Source organism: Brachionichthys hirsutus, chromosome 12 (genome assembly GCF_040956055.1).
Source record: "Brachionichthys hirsutus isolate HB-005 chromosome 12, CSIRO-AGI_Bhir_v1, whole genome shotgun sequence".
Classification (NCBI taxonomy): domain Eukaryota; kingdom Metazoa; phylum Chordata; class Actinopteri; order Lophiiformes; family Brachionichthyidae; genus Brachionichthys; species Brachionichthys hirsutus.
Window position 1 is genome coordinate 5028007 of NC_090908.1, and position 20200 is coordinate 5048206.

At 42.2% G+C, this 20200-nt stretch overlaps 1 protein-coding gene across 1 annotated transcript in view; it reads right to left on the minus strand.

Annotated features, from left to right (window-relative positions):
• Window positions 1–20200, minus strand: part of klf7b (Kruppel like factor 7b) — a 71433-nt gene that overhangs the window by 15832 nt on the left and 35401 nt on the right. The window contains exons 2-3 of the mRNA XM_068746266.1: window positions 2178–2392; window positions 1744–2138 (exon numbers count right to left, since the gene is read on the minus strand). Of these exons, the coding sequence (XP_068602367.1) occupies window positions 1744–2138; window positions 2178–2392 (610 nt within the window). The remainder of the gene's footprint in view (window positions 1–1743; window positions 2139–2177; window positions 2393–20200) is intronic.

A 20200-nucleotide genomic window follows, 5' to 3' on the forward strand; every position in this document is an offset into this window, starting at 1 on the left:
TGCTGTGGATTAAAGCCAGCCAAACAGAAGTCTTTCAGGAACACATTCTTCTCTGAAACCACACATTCAGACGCCCCGTGATATCAATGTGGCACCAATTAAACATTGGAGCTCGCTTGCAGGAGATGCTTTTCTGAACAGACTCTGGGGAACGGTTTCTCCTTCGTTTCCCAACTTTATGCTTAACTAAGCTAAGCTAAACTAAACTAAGCTAATGCCTCCCAGCATTTACTTCATTCACATAGACCTAAAATGTTATAGAATCTCCCTCTGAGATCAGTAAAGTATTTGGATTCTGATGTCACACTTCTTTGTGAGGTCTTTAAACGCTGCACTAACATAAAGTAAAAGTCATGAGGCGTACCATTGTCCTGGAATTACGGTGGCCTTTGCACCAATTTCTTGAACCTTTACTGTACGTCAACCAAGAAAACGCTCTCTCAACCCAGCCGGTCAGACAGATGTATGTCCACCATGAGCCAAGGTTCTGTCCAAGGTTTATGCCTGTTAAAGGGAAGTTTTTCCTTGCCTCCGTTGCCAAAGTGCTTGCTCTTGTGATTCAAGTTGGGTTCTGTCTTTCCCTGCAGGTATTTCCCTGCTAATCCTGTAAAATGCCTTGAGATGACTTTCTGTTGTGATCTGGCACTATAGAAATACAATTGAATTGAATTGAATTTGAACTTCAAGATCATATTGATTCAGTTTGCTGGATTCTGTTCAAACTCAACTATACCATGACTTCCTCCCAATCCATGAGTCAAACCCATCTTCACCATCGCACGAGTCTCCGTCATTAACTCAGAGCCATCTCCACTTGCTTTCACTTTGAGAAAGCTTGCAGCAAACAGCCCCGGGATTAGCCTTGGTGCGTGTTCTGTCTGAGGGTCACTGTGAGGGCAGCTGCAGTTAGCAGCTACAGCTGAATTTAAGACCCAGCTGGACATGGCTGAATTCACAATGTCATTTACTACCAGACTATCAATCATCAGCCAATTAGGGAGGCAGAGCCTTTTGGCACTGCAGTGGTACTGGGACGCCAGAGGAAATTAATAAATCAAGAGGATCATCAGAGACGTCGAAGGAAGAGGAGAGGTCCGCCTTTATTAAAGGGAAAGATGATGTGCGTTCTGTGCAGATTTCTATCAAAAACTCAACCCTGAGAAGGTGAAGTATCTCCTGAGTAATATATTTCGGTCAAAGTGCCTTCAGCACACTTTGATTATTAAGCACATTAGTGTAGCTACTGAAACTTGCATAACAGTTGCTGTTCATCAGGACATAATATTTATATAAATGTTACTTCTTAACCCCAGAAAAATTATTCTGAAATGAAATATGAGGTAAAAATGCTGATGATCATCTTATTTAGGATAAAAAATGAATGCTGGAGCTGAAAAGCTGTATAAATATGACAACCAGTAACAATGCGCATGGACGTGATGCTCTTTGTTTCCATACCTTTATGTTGTCCTGCTGCATTGTCCTAAATCTGGGGCATTTATTTCAAGTTAACTTTGAGCGCATAAATAGTGGTGTGAATTGCTGAAAAATAAGTCTTGCATGTTCAAATATGATTCAAACACACATGGGATTTCTTTGAATTAGTATAATTAATTTTCCATGGCAATAGAAAGGAGGGGTTAAATATATACAGTTAAATATAAATAAACAGGGATAGAATGAGAACTAAGGCCAAATAGATTACACGTGGCATTCTTAAGGTAATGAATGCAACAGTCTTACCTGTGTGAGTCCTCTGATGTGCCTTCAGGTGGGAGCTCTTGGTGTAGACCTTCCTGCAGCCATTAAACTCACAGCGGTGAACTCTCTTTTTGTTCTCCGGTACATCGCCTCCAAGACTTCCTCCCCCCTGCTCACTGTCACTGAGGGCCCCTCCTCGGCTTGGCAGTGATGGGAGTGCCCGTGCTGCCACCAGTTTAGCTGTGCCAAACCCAACCTTCTTTGCCACAAGTTTGAGTGTTAGTGTGCCGTCTGCCATTGCAGTCAGCGTTTGTGTGGGTTTGTTGAGGTGGCGGCCGAGCTCTGGCGACGACGGCGGTGTTAGGGACGTGACAGCGGCACTAAGCTGGGCAGCACTGACTCCTGTGAGGACTTGGTCCTTCGATGTGAGGGTTTCACTCCCCGCCTCTGGTTGAGTGTGGCTGGGGTTGGGGAACTGGAGGATTTTGGTCTGGATCTTGGGCAGAGTTATGAGTAATGGGGGTGGGCTGGGCGGGTCAGGAAGGCTGGGAAGGAGGGGGTCCATTAGATCCTCGTCACTGTCACCAACCTGCATGAAGGCCGGCGTTAGAAGGCAGTCCAGTTCTTCATCAAAGAGATCTGAGAGTCGCTTGGGCTCCGTCTGTAGATACCGCTCCAACTCTAGACATGTCTGCAACACAAGGAACACAATTACATTCAAACAGGTGTATGGGATGGCCTCCATTGTGAGGTGCTCCGTATACTCTGCTCCGCTGGTAAGTCAGGTGCTGTTGAGACTCCCGTTAATACATCATGTTCACAGTACACATCACACTCTTATTAACATTCTTATTAACTTCATTGTTTATGTCTTCTAACTGAAACTAGGTCATCAGAACAACAAGTACGACATGGAGATTGGAAGCCTCAGCAAAGCAAGTCAAGTTGTAGGTCCATGTCTGTCCAGACTGATGCAGGTGCAGAAGCTTTTTGAACTGGCAAAGTTATCATGTAACTGGTGTTTATGTCTCCCGTGCATAACGTGCAGATAGAACCATGCAGCTTCCATTAAGAGAATATCAATTTTTACAGTGCCATATCAAAGAAGAAGAAACGTAAAGTGCATCTATCCATTTTCATCAAGAGCCGCAGCATCGGCCATGTGGGTCACAGATCAACAACAAGAAGCGGAGAAGCGGAGTACACCCCGGATGAGACGCCAGCTCCTCACGGAAGACAACCAAACCACTCACCTACAGACAATTTGGAGTTATCAATTCACTCAAGCTGCAGGGGTTTGGAGGTGGGAGGGAACCAGAGAACCCGGAGAAAACCCACACAGACACGGCGAGAACATACAAAGTCCTAAGGAATCAAACCCGGAACCTTGTTGCTGTGATGCAACAGCGCTACCCACTGCACCACCGTGGCACCATAATGGCAAGGAAAGACAATATCAGCAAAACAAATAACCTGTAAGTTCATATGGTGAGACAAAAAGACCTTGGATATTTGCATGGTTGTCCAATAAAGCTGTATTATGAAGCCATATATTAAACCTGGCAAAACAGAAGATCTATAAAAACATCAAGGCATTAGGGTCGAAAAGATTAGATTCAGTGTCAGAACAAATGTGAGATAAAGTCACAATTTACCCTTCTGTTCCTGAGTTATGGCTGGAAAAAGATCATTATGATCAAGTAGATCTTGTACCTTATGGATATAAAATGTCATAATTTCATCATTGTTTATCATCATTTCTGTCAAGCTTTTTCTTCATCAGGGTATTTTTGGGGTTGTGGCCAAAATCTTTGACCTTTGATCACCAAAATCAAATCAAATCAAGATATTCAGGTTAATGAAAACAGGAAATACGTGCGCGTGTTTCCATCGCAAACCATTTCTCCTCCCTGCCGTGGTTATCATCAAAAATCTTTGACTTGACCCGATGGTTTGAGTCTGGTAAGTAAGTCCAGTGTTAATAAAGACTTGGATCCATTGAACATCGTGTAAATAAATGACTGTAAATAGCAGTTTGGCCAAACAGTTGATTTTTCACAGACTGGTTCCTGGTAGATATGAATTCAAGCCCAGTGCAGGCTTTATATTTCTGCAGCTGTTGACCATGTCACCTGGCACGCAGCAGTCCTGAGAGAAAAGGGATTTAGTCTGTGATTGATTGTTTCTGCCTGGGGGAGCTCTCCAGAGTCCTGAACTGTGGAGGCCTTGCCTGTTGAGTCTGCTCACCCAAATCAACCGGCCATAGAAGTTATAATGCAGGATGGGAGAAAGTAGGAAGAAGCTATGCTCATCTAAATCAGCAGAGCATCAGTGGTAATCAGAGCCTGAGTCAATGGTACTGCTTACATGACCTCAAAGGGTTTGTCAAAGTCACTAATGCAATGTTGGAAACTGAAGGCTGCACTTCAAGCTTTTACTTTTTCTACAAGTCCTGTCCGTTCTCACCTACAGCTGCCTTTATGGGCTTGGGGTACATTTCTTCCTATCAAATTCAAAGAGGCAAATAAAATGTATACTGGTTAAAGCTATTAGAATGTACAATAAATGAGTAAAAAAGAAAATCCAAATGCTTATTTTTCTATATACAGTAATACTTAGACATACGAGTGATTTGACATAAGTGCGTTTTCAGAGACACGAGAATAAATAAGAGCAAATTCCAGATGCTGCCGCTAAATGGCCGAGCGCGAGCTCTTCACTCGTTCAGTTCAGGTATTCACCTCCTTCGGTACTCGCCTAGGGTTAGGGTATTTTCATTATTTACGTGATTTCAGAATCGCTTTATTGCCATTGTCAATGAGGGTTTACAGACTAGAAATTTTGTTTCTGCACAATCGTGCAACAGGTAACACAAGGTAATGACAATAATAAAATGCAAACTACAGCGCTATGCTGTAAACAGTCCATGTCCAGGGTGAGGAGGGTCCGACCTGCACGCCTCCGGGCCCGGGAGAGATGGCGACTTACAACCGATCACCTTCTCCGCAGCACTACAATGCACTGCAGCCTGTGTCTGTCCATGGTGGTGGAACCAATGTACCACGCGGTGATGGAGGCAGTGATGGAAGTGTAGAACTGCACCAACATCAACAACATTTTGGCTGTATCTGTGAGCATTCCTTGTAAGTGATGGGTCCAAAGAAGGCGAGTGGTGAGGATGGCAGTGAGAAGAAAAGAAGAATGATGATGACGATGGAGATGAAGCACAACATTTTCGATCAACATGACCGTGGTGTCTGTAAGTCATCAAGCGGAGTACATCAACGATCCTCAAACAGAAGGATGCGATCATGAACAAAAAGCCTTCCAAAGGCAAAACTATTATGTCCGAGTTTATGTAAGTGTACGCGTGAGGTACAATTACTGAATATTGTGTGTACCGTCCAACTTCCTCTCCCCCTCCCTCGGCACACTGCTGTTAGCGCTATCGAGGTAAAACTCATAATAAAATCACATTTTATTTTCCAGTAATATTGTTAATCATTTATTATATAATGTTTTGTGCGTGTATCTATACAGCAATTATATCGTTTTTTCCATTGCTATTAGCGTTGATTTAACTGTTTTTAAATGGCCGGAACAGATTAAATTGCTCTCAGTTATCTTATATGGGAAAAATGTATTTGATATACAAGTGATTTGAGTCACGAGCTCGGTCCAGGAACAAATTATACTCATATGTCAAGGTATTACTATATATATTCCTTTGTAAAAAGAGACAGCAGGCCAACTAAGAGTTCTGTAACTCTCCATTCAGCACTTTCTTTGCAGGCTACCTGGCTCCATAGCTCCTTTATTGTATTTTCCTCTCTTTGACCAAAAGGCTTTTGCCATCTGAAGGTTCTCATTCCTATCCTCTCGCCCTTCCTACCTCTGCCATCGGAGCAAATTACAGCCACTATAGAATCTTTATTTATTTTATTTCCCCTGAGCTGCAGCTGCTTGATTTGGTTCATTCAGACAGGCCAGCGCTGCAGCTTTGCTCTGCTCAGCCTCGGTGACGAGACAGAAGAACACAGTCTGAACATCTGTTGACTGCTGATAAGATGAACTTCCCGCTCCCTTTCTCCCTTTCTTCTTCCTTTTAAAAGAATGTCTCTCTCACCCCCTACCCCCCCTCTCTGGATGCTAATTTGCATATGAATAAAAATCAAAGATATCTCTTCTGGGGTTACAGTGCTACATAAGAAAACTTGATAAAGACAAGCTTGAATGTACAGAGACAGATGACGAGCAGAAACAGCGTCTTGTGTAAAGCTGATAGCGCTGTTAGCAGAACCTTCTGGCTAATCTTTTGTCCAGGTTGTTGCTATAATTTGTTAGCAGCAGTGAGCCTTTCAGTAGCTGACATTGTGTGTAAAACAATATCCAGTCAAGCATGCTAAACAAGGCCATTGTGCCCCTGTTTAAATTAGACCAGTCATTGCTAATGCGATGAGAAACCAATACCCTACTGTATGAAGAAGTCAAAGAGTGAAGCGCTCGATGTCCTGCATTTTATTCACATCACCATATATATATCAGAGAATAAAAAGGTGAACAGAATATCCATTTAAAGGGAAGCCCTTTAGCTCGTGGCTTTGTCTGTTGCATGTTGTGTTAGTCTCTTCCTCCTTGGTCCCTATAAATGTGAATTTGATGTACTGAACTAACCCATGTGTTTGTTCAAGAAGTATATCTCTCCAAACACACCAGTCAGGAAGTCTATCTCTTTGTGTCAAAGTTCATTCTCATAGCATCCTGTCTTTCACACCATTCACATGTTGGGTCTTATTTCCGCTTGCATTGTCAAGGGGCCGTTGAGATCAGATGTTCACATCCGCCCAACAGCACAGTGACACACTTCCATTGCTGTCCTGTATCTTGCTGCCGTCTTTTTAAATAGGATTCTCTCTGCACCTAAAGCTCATGCTTGTGGCCATTATGCATGCACTATTTCATGATTGAAATGATCCAAAGGCATCTCACAGCCAAAGATCCAACATAGATGAACATAAATAACATTTGTGAAGACAAGAATGAAAGTCATTGCTCCAGTGTCCCACCCAGAAGATGGAAGCAGGCATCCATTATTGTAAATCCATGTATGCTATACAGGGGGGTCGTCGACTTAGGGCCACAATTGGTTCCGAGTGTTTTGTCGTAAGCCAACTGTTGTCGTAAGTCTGCCCATATTAAATTACCATACGTATATTATGCTGCATCATGATACGGAAAATACCGGAGTAGAAAGAGACAATTTCCTCTTGGTAGACATCGTGGGTGAGACTGCAGCAACTGTCGCACACTTGATTCGCTCACTTTCTGGTATGTCTCAAAAAAACAACAACAGACAGTCGTCTGTAGTGGCGAGTCGCACAGGGCGTAAGTTGACGACCCCCTGGATACAATTCAAGACAGCCTTGTAGAGCATCTGCCTGATCCTGGTGTTTGTTTATGACTCAGTTCCACACTTTAAACTCGTAATTGAACTTGTACCTGATGGAAAACCAATGCAACCAAATGGGAGCGTTTCAGTGTCTTACATCAATGTCCCTGCAGAGCCTTCAAATGAACATGGAAGGAAATATTTTGATAGGAGCAAAAAGAATAATTCGTTTTCTTCCTTTCAAAAACTTTAAAGGAAAGTCAATGACCAATAAGAAACCGCCGTTATCGCCCAAGCAAAACCGCTATCATTTGTATGAAGTTTGACACAGACATTGATTTAAGATTCAATTACAATGTAGGTAAAGGTTAAAAGACGATGTAAGGGTCAAAAGAGGAGTACTTTGGTCATTTCTGCAATTTCTTCATTTGACTTGTTATCACATGACAAAATAAAAAAAATAAAAGCAACATATCAATGTCTTTAAAATCATATTTGGCAAGTGTATATAGTCATTCTCTAGTAGTGACTGTAAATCGTTGTTTTCACTTGGACTAGGAATTTTAAATAGAAATGTCTCCTGGCGGGGACTTGACTGATGCTGTGGATTGCGGGAGGTGGGCGGGGGGGGGGACAGAGGGTAGAGAGAGCCGCAGGCTTTATAACAGGACCGATCGGCAATCAAATCACAGCTGGCAGCGAACGCACCGCTTCTGACATCACATGTATGACCTTCTCCTTCATCTGTTTCTCCTACACACCAAGAATATCAGGTAAAAATGACATGTATGGCCTGCAGTGTGTGTGTGTGTGTGTGTGTGTGCGGTTACTGGATAACAGCTCAGACTGATAGCATGTGTGGGGCTCACCTCCTGTCCCCCTGCTCAGTCCCACACCATATGGAGGAAGGTCACATAGAGAACGAAAGCAACACATACGGGCCAGTAGCGACTCTTTACAGATCACAATACGAAAATCGGCACAAACAACGCTGAAGAAAATCAGCTTCACAAAGAAAAATATAATAATCAAAAAACAAGATAAAGGGAACATAACGGTTTCAGAACAGAAACCAAGGTCAAAGTAGCTGCTGCAATGTGGAACATCCCGTCACAGAGTTGCAGACTGATACCGCAGCTATTAGTGGAATTGGGTATGAGGTAAGTAAAAACAGGATAAATAACTAATAAAACATCCATGTCATCTTGGGTATCATTAACCCCCCCATGAAATGTGTTAAACCCCATTAAAGCAGTGGGTCCAGGAATTCCTTTAACACTGGGAATTTTTCAATATTTTGTAAATTCTGGTTTCATGAGCTTGGCTGGTGACGAGGGTTTACTGACCTTGGTGAAGGTCGGCATTGTGTGTCTGATTCAGAAGCCAAGGACAAAAGCAAACGTAGTGGCCATGTTAAAGGGAAAGTCAGCCTTGGGTGTGCTGCATGTACAATTATTCATTAAAATGACAGACAGACATGAAATATATTACAGATTTATAATTTACTATTTCTGTCGAGCTGAAAATACGAGCAACGGAGACAATTTTATCCTGTTCCCTCAATTAATGCCCCCCCCTCTCCTCTTATATTTGTGTGATTTAATTTCTGCTAAAATGGTTACCAGTGATGTGCAGGCCTGCCTCTGTGTTGCCAGCCTGCTGCAGTCCATGAATAATGAATGCGGAGAGCAGAGGGCTCCGGATGGAAATGCTAAGAGCTTCTGACAGACAAAAGACCACTGTGGACAAAGATCAGCAAGCAGACTGAAGTGGGTTCAGCAGGACAGGGACCATTAGCAAGCACACAGTAATGTGGCTATTACCGGTATTTCCATAAAGACAATGGTGAAATTAAGCCGTTTGTGATTCTGCAAGCGACACTTCCTTTAACTCATTGAGTGCCAGCCATTTTCAACTCCAGCTTTCGCGCATTTTTCCCGATTTTCACAGAATATTCTTTACTAGGACTATGCAAACGCCGAACCGACCCAATGAAGGAGATTAAAGTATCGTCTTTCATCAGAAAAAACAAGGTGTTCCTTCCTACCATTTTTCGTTCCGGAGTTATTGGCCGTTGAAGAGAGGCAGATTTCAATGTCAGGGTTGGCAGTGAATGTTTGTGTTTCAAATAACATCTTTAGATGTGAACGGCACTCAAAGAGTTAATTATCAGCTTTACAAGTTATTGCCATATAATGCCATATAATAACTACCTGAATATCTGCATCACAGGTATTTACTACACATTAAACAATATGGAAAAGAAGAATTATTATGAGCTACCCCAGTCTGTGAATGTCTAGATCACGACGTATCATTCTTGATTCAAGTTTTTTATTTAACATTTTTTTCAGAATAAAGGCATTATCTAGTCCTTCAAAACACGAGAATTCCACACATCTACACAAAACAGTGCAGCGAAAGCTCTGCTAAAGGATACCCGAAGCAGCAGCAGCAGCAGCAGCTTACGTACGACGCAAACAGAATCATTCTGAATTCTTTGACCAGGCCCATTCACAAGTTTCCATCCAGCAATGAGCGACTCGCCCGGCTCTTCTGATTACGACATCTGTGACGTCAGCCACAGAAGCAGCAGCAGCTCGGCCAGAAGGGGAATATTTTAATGTCAAATCTGTTACACACTCAAATGCAAAGGAGGTTCTATCAAACGCTCAGTCAGGAAACCTGCTCCTCACATTGTAGTTTATGTCTCATACCATCCCTTCGGTCACCCCTGTCGTTCGTGCTCATCCTAAATGTCCTGCTGTGATTGTGATTGATCAAGTAGCACAGCAACACACATTTATTGTGAACTAATCATCTTGCTGTTGACTTTTACAAGACTTTTCATGCTGCCATTACTTGAACCCTCCGTCTCCCCATCACTGCTTAGTCTTCACAGATTCACCACCTTAATCCTCAATCAGCCTCAGCAGGGCCATCAGCCACCACCACCACGGCCACCGGTGAGACTCAATGTTTTATTTTTATTTTGCTGCATGTCAGAGCAGATGTCCTTCAATCGTAATCTCCCTGCAGCAATAAACGCTGATATTTACAACATAACGTTGCAACAATTACAGTGAAATTCCTTCATTGATAAACGCAAAGCAATGCTCCAGTATTTGGTCAGTTCCCCCTCAAGCTGCCACAGAAAGCATCCTTGCAAGGATCTATTTGAGTCTGATCCTTTTGGCTTCTTCCCGTCTCTCCTTATCTGTTCTTGCATTACTGTGTTTACTTCCCTTCACATTATACAGCTTTCGGCTTCAAATTATGCCGTTCTCTCCACTTTCTCCTACAAATAGGTCCTAATTAAAGCACTTGGCGTCCATAAACCGCTCTTTGAAGCTCTACCTCTTGATGGATCCCGCTCTCTCCATGCAGTGGGCTCTGATGGCTAATTAGCCACTCAAAAGAGAAGGCAAAAAGAGACTCTTTATTCAGCTAATTTGTTGATGCCTGGTGTGTGCGTGGCGGATGTCTGTGTTTGTAAGAGCTAAGAGTGAGAAGCGCATAATGACAAACTGTTGTGTGACTATGCAATGCCTCGTGCCTGGGAGTGTGTAGGAAATCAAACGGGTGCTGTTGCCAGTGAGCTTCCTCCTTTATGTCTGAGCAAGGCTCCGTGCCGCAGAGCGTGTTTGCTGCTTTGTTAGAAATTGAAGTGCATCTCATGCGAAGGTTCCTGTGAAGATGCTGGAACCGGAATATGGACTTACAACGGAGTATCCGTTGTATATCTGATCAAACTAACCGCGGCAGATCCATCAAGCATTGCCAGCACTGTGTTCGACTCTCATGGCTGCAACGACATATTCTCCGTGTTAACATGCAGCCCGATTTAAACATTTAAAGTGTGAATTCTCTAAATCGTCAGCGGAAATATAGTTCTAATGTGTTTGCGTATATGCTTTCACAACAAGTCATTTTAAAAGCAGAAATGTTTAAATGCAACAATGAAACACTAGGTGTTATTTAGCGTGACAACTCTTCATTATTATAGTGGTCAGTATCTCTACTGTCACACAAGAGGTCGGGGTTCAATTCCCCGACAGGGACAGTCGGGAATAACCAAATTCCATGCAAATAAAAATCCATGAACATTATACAGTCATTTCACAACTAGAAAATAACTCAGAGCACAGACAGCCACCGATCAGATCGACACCGTCGGCATGGTGATCATCATCAAAAGGCTCTAAACTGTTCTTGGTATCTTTATATACCAATCATGAAACGTAAAAGTAAATCAGTCTGATTTTTAACAGATATTTGAATCTGTAAACAGGGTTTTCAATGTTAAAATGTAATATTTTTTCCTGACCTCATTCTTAATCAGATTCAGATGTAATTTGGTGGTGGGCTAGCGGTCCCCTTCCTACATGACTGTGTCAAATTACATCAACATTGGTCAATAATAAACCGAGATATTGAGGAACACATTTTAAAGCTCCATTGACTGCAACGTTAACAAAAAATTCAAAGTGATCCAGAATCCAGGATCTCTTCTGGATCATCACCAAGATTATATAATCTGTTTTTGGTCAGATTCCCAACATTTCCTGAAAATGTCTTCCAGAACCATCCAGAACTTTTCGAGTTACCTTGCTACCAGGCGGACAGACAAACAAATGCCGGCGAAAACACAACCTCCATGGCGGAGGTAATTATGAATAGTAATAAGAGTATGGTGCCAACGCACATGTATCTCTCCTGTTGTGCTATTTATCCATCTTGACTACTACAGCCTGAGTAGATTGCTTTTTCAGGTATCCACTGCAGGAATGTTCTTCCGCTTTTCAATTTACAAACCTCATCATCCAAATATTGTGCAGACCTCATTATAAGAAGCTTCAAGTTGGAACCCATAACCATGCAGAAGAATGCATGCAGATGTGAGGTCGGATAAATCAGCTATCTAGGATTAAACCAGCCACAGAACACCACTGATGTTTACCTTCAATGACAAGACGTTACAGACAGGAAGGAAAATCAGAGGGAAAAAACTGTTTGGGAAATTCAGTATTTAAATAATCCGACAGGACTGACCGAACCCATTTAACACTGAAGAGCCAATTAGAAAACAGCGAGTAGAAGAGGGCGAGAGACAAAGAAAGCCAATTATCCAATGAGGGAGAGAGTACCGGTATACACACCTCTGACATCCAGCCTCAACCAATTAAATTTGCATTAATGTCTAATATGGAGGCGAGCACTCAGATTCTCCTGCTGTGTCACTGCGCTCTCTTTTCCTTTCTCCATCTTGTCTTTAGTCTCTCTATCTTGCCATGCTTTTGAGCATCCCCTCCTCGCCTCCCACCTCTAGGAGCACCTCCCTCCTCTCCTTTCCATGTGCACATTTCACATGATCCTTCCTCATTCACAAAGCAAAGGTCACCTGCTCCTGCTTTCCCTTCTCTTCCCAGTTCACCTTTTCACTCTTTATTTGTGCACGTCCTCCGATTCTGTTCGGACCCTGGCCTCCTCTGATTTCTTAGTGATGCATTTTCTTATTATTGAAACCATTTCACTGCTGAAAATACTTTGTTTTTTGAATAATCGTATTAATCTCTGCGGCAGATTTTTCAAATTGGCTCTTACAGAAATTAGTTTTCTGTCTGTCAGTCAGAGGCCATCCATCCATGTGTTGTATTTTCCTCTTCTTCTCATCATCCTCTTGTTTTTCGTTATTGTGGAATGACACATCGGGTGTGACCACGAACGAGTAAAAATAATCTGCGTGTGCATCTGAATGTAAAAAAAGTAAGGTCTGTTTCGTTTCTCCTTCCACCTCCTTCCAGCTCCTGCTCTGCTCTGTCTTAAGAGGAGGTACCAAACCACATCTGCACATTTCTCCACGCTGTGATCTGGACCCACTCCAGAGTTGAGTGGGTTTCTTTCTGGACTATGCCACATCCTCCACAGAGTTTAATGAGCTCATCAGACTAATGATGTCTTCCTCCGGTCAGATGAATAATCGCCACACAGAACCGGTGCTTCCCGGTCATGTAACACCGTCCCGCTGTGATTCCACGTCAGTCAACAGGAATTAGTAAAAGGTAAACACAAACTGAGCAGATTAATGAGCGTTAGAGACAACGACACCACAAACCAATACGAAAAAACATTCTAGAGAAACTTCACTGACTGTATCTGAAAGATCGTGGGCTCTGTCTTTCTAGACAACAATATGATAAAGACATTATCCGTTCACTCATCCATCCTGACGCTCTCTCTCTCTCTCTCTCACACACACACACACACACTACAACACTTTCATTGTCCACGGTTATTAAGTAGAGGAACATAAAATTAATTAACTGCTTAATCACAGAGAGAGAGAGAGAGAGAGCAAGCTCTGAAAGGACAGACAGGTACATCCTTTTAATTTGAGGGATAATTTAATACTGCTTAACCAAGCTTATGGCCATTCTCTCTCTTTGTCCCTCTGCCTGCACGTGTGTGTGTGTGTGTGTGTTCTTGTTAATTCATTAACTGGCAGACTCATCTGTGCCTCTGTCTGTTTTGCTCTCCCTCTCTCTGTCCCCCTCGCTCTCTCGCTCTCTGGAGGTCATCCATCATGTCGGACGGCCCGTCCTCTACCATGAGGCATTTGTCCAGACAGGAAGAATTATGGGATTGCTGTCAACTTGTCACATTCAGACGCATACGAGGGTCTTTCAACAGCACCATTCTTTCTTTTAACGTTTGATGTTCAACGTAATATCTATATAAAGAACAAACCGTTCCGTTCACCGGCAGTCCCTTTGAAATATCAAACACACCAATTTTTTTTTTTTAATCTCTGCCAACAAAGTATTATTTATGCATGTGTTTGTATGTTGCCTGTTTGTTGGCAGGATTACTCTAAAGCTAAAGGGGTGGGCAATTACTTTTTCCATGGGGCCACATGAGAAACAGATAATATTCTAGAGGGCCGGGCCAAAAGGCTAAACTCAATTCTGCATAATATTAATTGTATTTCTTTATAGAAAAGCAGTAAATAGCATTGTTTGACAAGCTTTTGAGGTTGCCTTACAACATTTTTTATTTATTCAATTAAATTTCTCAAAACAATGGTAAAATAAATGTGAATGTTTTACCATTTGTGACTCATATGAGTGAACATTTTCACTCACATTCACTCTAAAACATTTTGAGTTTAATATACTCTTGGACAGTTCTGTGAAGGGTCTTAGCATCCTAAAGACATCACATATGCATCATATTAAACTGTCACTGAATGCAGTTTTAGTCCATGCATGAGGTAAATTAAAATGTGTTTACTTTGTAATTTCCAATTGCCGCATTTTGCGGATCTCAGTTGGCTCTGTCAGCGCGTCAGGCCCATCCTCAACCTTGCAGTGGTTCTTCATCCAGTGATGCTACTCAAGTAACATAGTGGATGCGGGGATCATCGGACGTACTGTATAATGACATCATGGGGAAACTTTTCGTTTATCTTCATCTGCCTTATCTTATACTTTTCATTTACTTCGCCTATGCATGTTCTACTGATGTCACAATTTTTCTGTGCGAACATTGTTACTGTAATGAAAGTCTTCACAATGTTCTTGTGCTGAAATGTATTAATGTGATCAAATGAATCGCCCCATTGAGCACAATCCTATTTATATTTTTTGAGGCATCTCAATTCAGTATTCCACTACAATGACTTTACTTCCCCCGCAGGGATCATTAAAGTGGGGTGTTCTTCTTCTCCTGTAAATACAGTTTACAGCAGCTAAAGTTTAGCGGAGACACTTGATGCTCTGCTTGTTTTTTTTAATCTGAGTACTTCTGTTAACTACAGTTTACAGCACAGTCAGACAGCAAAGCCTAAACGTGAACATTTGACGCTTGACTACAGGAAAACAATTGACAATTGATCAAAAAGGCACTTTGGATAAGTGGCTTGGTAAAAGATCCATGCGGTTTATAGCAGTAGAGGAAAAGTTGCATGAACTTCTCTTCGACGAATGGACACCTTGTGTTTTGCTCACATACAGTAGCGTGCACCATCTAACCCCAAATTAATCAGTTTGGCATCTTCATACCTACAAATGTACAAGAAACATGGACGTTGATATCATCAGCTACAGCCACATCCAGTCGTAGCTGCTGCACATCCACCACAGTCTATGACAGGCCTGGGCAAACCTTTTGACCCGCAGACCACAATTTGAGGGAACATATGGATGGAGTGTTTGTGTGAACTAATATAACTAAGATGTAAAAGCCATTACATTTGGCCATTTACAGGTAGCAAATCATGAATATGCAAGGATCATTGTACAAATTACAGGGAAAAGGTAAAATGAATGAGGTTCAATAAAAATGTTTTTTTAATTATATAATTCGGTGGGCCGGATTAAAAAGCCCAAAGGGCCGTATATGGCCCGCGGGCCGTAGTTTGCCCGTGCCTGGTCTATGTACACTGCCACTGCAGATATCCCCAGGCCATTAATCAAGATACCGATTACTACGAAATGACTGACCGTGTGGTTCAGTAACACCGAGTTGTGCGGCTGCAGACTGCAACAAGCTGAACAGCCCTCATTACTTCGTCTGCTACAGTCGACACTCAGAACAGGAAAGGCATTCTTTACCGTTTGGTTTGTGTTGTAGATTACTATGGAAGAGGTTCTCTGAAAGTTGCTAAATCTGTTCCACTGAGCCATGAAACCAACATATTCACCCACTCCTCCAACCACTGAACCATTATTCTCCATGCTTCTTTTCCTCTAACGTATTGCAAGGGAAGAGAAAAACTGTACCTGATTTGTTTGTTGCAACCTAAAAATATCCTCCAATGACTCCGCCTGCCGCAACAACTCTCTGAGGGAAAGAACAATAATGCAACACAGCGAGAGCAGAGGCGAAGTGTTTCTCTGAGTCAAACACAGCAGCAAGTCTGACTTGGACAATAAGAAAGGTGTGCAGCGTTTTTAGACTCTGGCTTCTATCAGCTTCCTATGATAAGAAGTTCAGTTAAATATTTAAAATCTGTGAATTTAGTCTTGTAAACTTTAATTATAGCTGCAGAACTTCATGAATGCAAATAATAACTGTAGACAGCATGGATGAAAGGTTGGGTAGATTATCTGCCTTTTGCAATACAACTAAAGAACACACACAGGAAATACAAAAAGCTATATAACCCATAAAATAAGTTTCTGCAAAAACATGTCCAACATAACAACTGGGGGCTGAAAGCTTCTATAGCTGCTGGTGGATTATCTATTGATCAATCAACAGAGTCTTAAATGCTGAAATCCTCCATCCTGACACAAACGAGCCATAATGTCTCACTAAAAGCTACTCGACAACAAAAGCACATTTTGTTCCCATCTCAAAATGGGAGACAGATCTGTCACTAACCTCAAACCATGACTTTTGGACTCAAATCTGTGAAAACATACCTAAAATGACAAAACAACCAAACTTACAACTCATCCAATATAAAATCTTTCATAGAACACACATTACTCAATATATGATGAAGAAAATGGTCTTTTCTGACTCTGACATCTGTTCCCAATGCTCCCAAAATACTGCTGACACTTATTTTCATGCTTTATGGTTATGCTCACCGTCCAGCATTTCTGGGCCACAGTATCACAGAAACTTTCCTCCATCTTGGACTATACGATCATTCTCGGGGTGGTGCTGTGGCTTGTTTTGGGGGGTCTTCGCTGCCCTTGTTGGGCCCGGGGTGATGGCTCTTCCCACGCCAGATCCACCACACCAGCACTTATCAAAACTCAGTACGAGCAGAGTGTGGCCCTCATTCTGCTCTACCTCCTCTTCCTCAGATCTCCTGAGAACTGATCCGGGCTTTCCTCTTCAGACCTTTGCAAATCTGGTGTTTAGGGATAACTCTTGGAATTATGGTTGGATGAAAGGAGTAGAAACAAGGAAAGTAGGAAAGTAGTTTGGCGGAAAGTAGGAAATAGAACTTAATAAAACATAATAGGCTAGGCTGCCAAGAGGGCAGGTGACGTTCACCATCACATTAAAAACTAGAAAGACAATCAGAGATTGCAGACCCTCGCCTCCAATAGACTATTTGATCTTGTGAGACAGTAAACGGGGCTTCCGGATCAGAGGGGCCAAACCTGCTCTAGCTTGCTGCTCCGGAACGTACTACAAGACTCCTTCTGGACTCTTTTTCCCATCATGCCATTCGTTTCCCTCCCTCTTAAAGTGGCAGTTTACAGCACAGGCACAATTCCAGATGTAAAAATAATTCTAGAATCTGGATCCAGATCCGGATCAACGCCATTCTTGGGGAGGACCGAGCCACGGACAGAACCTTGCTTGTGTAAAAATTTCGAGTTGATTGGGTTACTAGTTTTTGAGTTATGCGCTCGGACAGACAAAACAAACAAACAAACAAACAGACAAACGGACCCAATTGCAATACCCTCGCCTCCCCTTCGGCGAGGGTAATAAAATGCCTGTAACTCGAACAATGACTGACATCATGTATGTTGTCATTTTAGAGCACGAGTGCAGACCAGTTAGAAGAAGAAGCACTGGCTTTGGTGGAATGGTGGTAGTTAGTTAAATGGCTCTCAGTGTGAATTGAACCCCGACCTCCTGTGTGACAGCAGGGATACTGACCACTATAATAACGAAGAGTTGTCACGCTAAATAACACCTCGTGTTTCATTGTTGCATTTAAACATTTCTGCTTTTAAATGACTGTAAAATGTTCATGGAGTCAAAATCTCTCTCAACAAACTGTTCTGAATGTGGACAAAAATCGTCTGAATCTTTGTTTGAACGGACTTCACACATTTATGAGACAGAAATCATTCTAACCTTGACTTATTCTCTTCAAAGGCGACATGATCGTTTTATGACTGTCTTAAACGGACATATTTCAGTTCAATAATTAAATCCTTGGTTTTACTTGCGCTGAGACTGAAGTGGCTGCAACTTTATTGTCTCTGGGTCTCTTTGTAATGTGACGAAGACCCTGAAGGGCGGTCATTTAGAAATACGGGGCGCTGCGAGGAAGTTCAGCCACACCTGCAGTCAGCCGTGTAAAAGTTATGAAGATAGTTCCAGAGGGAAATACTCCGATCATAAAAGTCGTGCTAAACTTTATTATGCAGTCTGATATATTGAGGGCTGGACGATTCCCAGTTGACATTTTCAGTGGATATTAGTCTTTTGTTGGAAATGTTAGCTCAGCCACTCATGTCCACCTTGAACAAGCCAGATATGCCGGCGTCTGATTGACAGCATATTTATTGCGCTGTTAAGTCTTCCTAAATGCAGATCAGAATAACACAATCCCAAGCAGTGTCATTCAGAACAATAAAGATAAAACAACGTGTAACCCCGTCAAAACACACACACACACACACACACACACACACACACACACACACACACACGCACGCACGCATCCGCGGGCAAAAGCCTTCGACATGAAGCTGCTCTCCTCTTTCTCCTTTCCTAATTGACCATGAAAGTACCCCATAAATCGAGTTACTGCATTGTGCCTGTCTCGTCATATAAAAGTGCTTTAATGGTTTTGCTAGGAGCTCTGTTGGGAACATTAGGCAGAACTCTCCACATTCATTAGCCCATTAGCCTGTTTCAATATTGACATTCATCCCCTCCCCTGTCTGTCAGAGACGAGACACTCTGGGACCAGGCCTCAAATCTGTCCTCAGACTCTGATTTGGTCCAGATCTATTACTGTTCTCATATGCTAACAGGTCCAGCAATATTGCTTTGGAAAACGAGCAGACTATTGATGAGAAACAAAAGGGAAGGCCGTCACTGTTTGCTTCTCACAGTCTGGCTACTCTTCACAGTTTCCATCCAGTGTAAATACATAATTCTAAAAAGCCATTGTATTTATAAATCTTTACTTGTAATGTTCTGCATAATGAGATCAAATGTCATAGAAACCAGCGCTGAACATAAAGACAGACAGGTTGGATGGATGGATGGATGGATGGATGGATGGATGAATGGATGGATGGATGAATGGATGGATGGATAGCCTCCGATGAATTCATGAGGAAACGTCGACGAACAGCGACAAACATTTTTCACCGTTATTCCGTCTGCATCTATTATGATGGTGAAATATGGAAACACGATTTCATTCAAATGGTAAATGTCAGACAGAACTGTGGACAAGCAAGCGACGACCTTGGCGCAGGTAAGCATCACTTATTCTGCTGTCATGCGACACTGGAAACGACCTCCAGTCAGAACTGACATTGACAGATTTAACAGCAACAGACAGATTTTCTGTTCTGGATGCACAAAGAACGGCTCGAATCCATGGCGTTCGGGAATGAATTTTAATTATGCCTAGTATTCTACCCTTCAAAAGGCAAATATTAATGGCACTATAACTTAAGATGAATTACTTAGATGACTCGCAAGTGTGCTTCATTAAATCTCTCAAATATGAAATGTCAAAGATGAAAAAAATAACGCTGCCATGGTTTCAACTCTGCTGCTGTCTTTGTTTGTATAAACATATATTTATATTGTACAAAATCCCAAAGGAAAATAGCATGCAGTATTTGCTGCATCTACAGTAGTACCTCAGCTTACGAATGTCTCTACATCCGAAAGTTTCAGGTTACGAAGTATCTGAATGGGAAAATATTGCCTCTCGTTACGAAGGCGTTTCAGGATACGAAGTCAAAAATAGCTGCTCGTAGCTGCTCTGCCATTGGCTATCGCCTAAAATCTGCCTGGCAACCCGTTGCGTATGCGTGTATCCCAGCATGCTATTCGTGTCCCCCTCGTGTCACCCGGAAAAAGTGTTGACAAGTCGGGCTATTGCTCATTATGATGACTTCTGCCTCGCACATTTCCGACGGATTGTCAAAAGCCGGCAAAAGCAGACGTCATCGGATCAGTTTTTCAAGAAACGCGAGGCAGAAAACACCGCAAAGGACCAGTAAACAAAGAGGACAAAAAGTAACAGCTAACAGGTAGATTAATATTTTAAAAAAATATCATACTTTTGCGGGGCTTGGAACGGATTAGTGCATTTACATTCAAAATGCGTCTCTACTTACGAAGTTTTCACGTTACGAAGCTACTCCCAGAACGGATTAAATT